The sequence below is a fragment of the Trachymyrmex septentrionalis genome, unplaced genomic scaffold (genome assembly GCF_001594115.1).
Source record: "Trachymyrmex septentrionalis isolate Tsep2-gDNA-1 unplaced genomic scaffold, Tsep1.0 scaffold14, whole genome shotgun sequence".
In the NCBI taxonomy this organism is placed as follows: domain Eukaryota; kingdom Metazoa; phylum Arthropoda; class Insecta; order Hymenoptera; family Formicidae; genus Trachymyrmex; species Trachymyrmex septentrionalis.
The window spans coordinates 2,873,170-2,876,545 of NW_017304543.1; the positions used below are offsets into that span (position 1 = coordinate 2,873,170).

Sequence of the window (3,376 nt, forward strand, 5' to 3'; positions counted from 1 at the left end):
ACTTATTTATTTATTTACTTATTTCCAAGTTGAACAATTTTAGGGGCGATTTCAAGCAACGCGAACAGACTTATTGCAAGCAAATTTGCAATGTTGCTGCAATATTGCTGCCCACAGCACACTTCTCCGAGTAATATGCTAAGGATGTTCTCGAAAATCCTCTGGATATCTTTAGGACATATTTTGCAGAGAATTGCGTTGTGTGGATGGATCTGTGCTGTATGGGGCTTCCACAGTCCGTCAATCGGGGGCCTCTAAAGACCAGAGATCGCGATGACAATCGAACCGCTGGTCCCGCGGCCGATTCGATCGGTGTCGCGCGGTCGGTTAGGAAAGAAAAATTGGAATGATAAGATCCTAAAGGGGGAGAGCGAAAAAAAAGAGGGATAGAGGGGAAATTCGTGCCGGGTCCTTATAACCGTGAGAGATCTCGTGTGGAATGGCGATGAGCGTATGTACAAATGTATTTACAATTTCCCTTCGCGGAAGAGAAGGGTAAAAAAATCGGCGCTTGGACTCGCTCTTTTTTTTTTTTTTTTTTTGATCAAAATGTCTCTTTGATCAAAATATATTCTCGTCCTCGCATGTAGGTGCGTTCCTCGAACGTGGTCTGCCGGGTAGTTTTCTCTTCCGGGCGATGATCGATACCTCCCGTGACTGCCCAGATCGAGGGTAGATCGGCGGACGAACGGTCCTTTTTGAAGAGCAGAGCGATCCATCTAGTCCACGAGGAGGGTGGCCTCAATACGACCTGTACCCTAGTGGGTCCGACCAACAGGTCACCGATCGGCGACCGTCGCCGTTACGACGGACGTCGTAGTGGTCGTCGTGGCGGCCGACGTGATGGTGTTCAGCAGGGGTTGCCTCGAGGACGACTGCGTCGTCGACTCTGTCGCCGTCGCCGTCGTCGTCGTCGTCATCGTCATCGTCTTCGCGTCTTGATGCGCCGCATTCGTCTCCTCCAGAGCGGTCTGCAGGTCGCAGATGTACTCGATCACCCTCTGGATCACCTCGAGCTTCGACAGCTTCCGCTTGCGCGGCATATCCGGCACGAGGGAGCGCAATTTGGTGAGGTAAGCGGCGACCTCCTCGGCCTCGAGGTCGCGTCTGGTGCCACCGATCCCCAAGCCGTTGTGCAGCACGCCGCGATGGTTGGGCGGCACTCTGCCGCTCACCGGGCTCACCACCATCGCCTTCATGCAGGTAGCGGCGGCGATCAGAGAATTACACGGCCGGAATCGATCGATCCGGCGCTCGGCTCTTTCCTCTCGACCCTCGTTCGCGAACACACTGCCGCTGCTGGGTCTGGGTGATCGTTCTCGACGACAGCGCGTCACCGCACACACACACACATACACACCACCCACCGCGCGTGTGCCTATCGATCGCCGGAAAAGAGCTGTGCGTCGAACACCAAAGGCGTTAATGCAGCACGTGAAGAGCGAAGAGAGCGGACTCTGCCTGTTTACTTTGCCGTTGCTTTGCGTCTCCGTGGAGTGACCGTTCTCTTTCTCTCTCTTTCTCTCGTTGATCGATCACGATCAGGTGTGAAACCACGTGCAGGATCACGCACTGGTACTAGTTTAACCGACCAGCCACATCATCCTCGACAGCTACGCGCCAAGTATATGATGACGAACTGATGCGATCGAGCGTATACTGTATAGTGAAGCTGAACGCACAGCCGGCGGAGTACTGTACACGAATCGTTTGACAGATCGGAGCCGACTGGCCTCCGCCCCTCACCTGCGTCTTTTTATAGCCTTGCCCCACCCGGCTCCCCCGCGCATACCCTCCAGACGCTTCCAGCATTTGTACGGCGCAATCGCTGCCCGAGTGGAGTAGCGGTGGCTTCGAGCCTCACGCGATCTCTCCTTCTTGTTGACCGACTGGCTACGTATTATGGAACAAGTCGGAATGGATTCCAATGAGAATTGTCATTTTCTCTACAAAAAAAAAAAATTTAGAGAATTGTTGAATAACTCCTATCAGAATCCATTCGATCTGAATAATTCTACAGTACGTACTCCGATCGGAATTTTCCAATTTTTCCCAATTTTTTTACGCGACTTGCAGAGAGTACAACTTGCGTTTTATGAAAATCTCTCTATCGCAAATTCGATGGGAAAGAATTATTTAATTTTTATGTAGAAAAAGAAAGAATCGAAAAACACGAGAAACTCGAAATAATTTAGATACACTGAAAGTATAACGATTTAAGACAATTAAAAGAGTGCCCGAAAACTATCGAGTCGATTGTCATATAAATTTGCAATCATATATTGCAAGTGATTTATAAAATTGGCGAACCTTTCGCAAATCTATTAAAAACCGCTTTTTATAACTACAAAATTCTTAATAATAAGAAACTCTTACTATATTGTTTCGCATAAAAAATATGTGACTAAATTAAAACCGATTTAATTATCTGATTAATAAAAAGTAAAAAGTAAAATAGCTAAATAATAATTACTATACTAATAACTTATTAATTATAATTGCTAATCGCCGCTAATTAAGCGCTTATTAATAATTACTACTTAATTTATTTAAAAGTAATTAGTTGAACAATTAATCATTACTAATTTTATAGTTAAGTAATTATTAGTAACTAAGTAACTAATAGTACTACTTATTTTTTTACTACCAGGCTGATGAAAACAACCAAGATCGACGCGTTTAGAAATACACATAACGGATGAGGGGATCATCGGATTTCGCGTCGGAAAATCGCACGTGAGGTCCGATTCGAAGCTATCAGTAGTCGGGGGTGTTTGACGACTATGCGACTGGCGGCGTCGGTGGAACACGAGGGGAGTGTAAAAGGGAGGCGGGAAAGGGGAGCGCTACCATTGTTGAACGTCCGGCGGCGCCAGCCACTAGCCATCACGGCTACCACTACCACGTAAGCACCATCATCACCAATACTGTAACAGGCGGTCGACCAACCACCACTATCTCTGGGCCTCTATATGTATTCGACTTGCACGGTGATGGTCACTCGCTAACCTGTGCACCATGATTCCGGCCGTGCGATTTTCTCGCGGCGGCGAACGCTGCGCGAACAAATTTGCGCGCTCGTATTCCGATTATTTACGTTGAAATACATTACGCGTTACGTAAATGCCTCGCGTCATGGACGCAACTTTATAGATATTGCATATATACATAGACGTTCTTATTGTAGAGAGCAATAAAATAGTTCGGACAATTCTGGAATTGTAATATCTACAATTATTTTGGTAAACCATGTGAAAAACAGAGGAGATATAAAAATATCAAAATTATAGGTAATTTGACAACGAATATGTTAATTTGAAGATGTATGACAAATTGATTCTAATTGATTACGTTTAATTGAACAAGAGAAATTCTA

The 3,376-nt window shown here is 46.1% G+C and overlaps 1 protein-coding gene and 1 long non-coding RNA gene across 2 annotated transcripts in view; both read right to left on the reverse strand.

Moving 5' to 3' along the window:
* The window catches only part of LOC108745573, a 14,032-nt gene extending 12,150 nt beyond the window's left edge, over nucleotides 1-1,882 (reverse strand). The window contains exons 1-2 of the long non-coding RNA XR_001939108.1: nucleotides 1,540-1,882; nucleotides 691-694 (exon numbers count right to left, since the gene is read on the reverse strand). This is a non-coding gene — a long non-coding RNA (uncharacterized LOC108745573). The remainder of the gene's footprint in view (nucleotides 1-690; nucleotides 695-1,539) is intronic.
* Nucleotides 49-1,546, reverse strand: LOC108745572 (DNA-binding protein inhibitor ID-3-B). The gene has a single exon (XM_018481797.1). It carries the CDS (start codon nucleotides 1,197-1,199, stop codon nucleotides 780-782), a length of 420 nt encoding a protein of 139 aa, XP_018337299.1. The 5' UTR covers nucleotides 1,200-1,546; the 3' UTR covers nucleotides 49-779.
* Nucleotides 1,883-3,376: the final 1,494 nt, after the last annotated feature.

What these genes read in the sequence shown, in the direction of transcription:
- LOC108745572 (XM_018481797.1), bottom strand. Translation starts at nt 1,199, where the DNA reads ATGAAGGCGATGGTGGTGAGCCCGGTGAGCGGCAGAGTGCCGCCCAAC.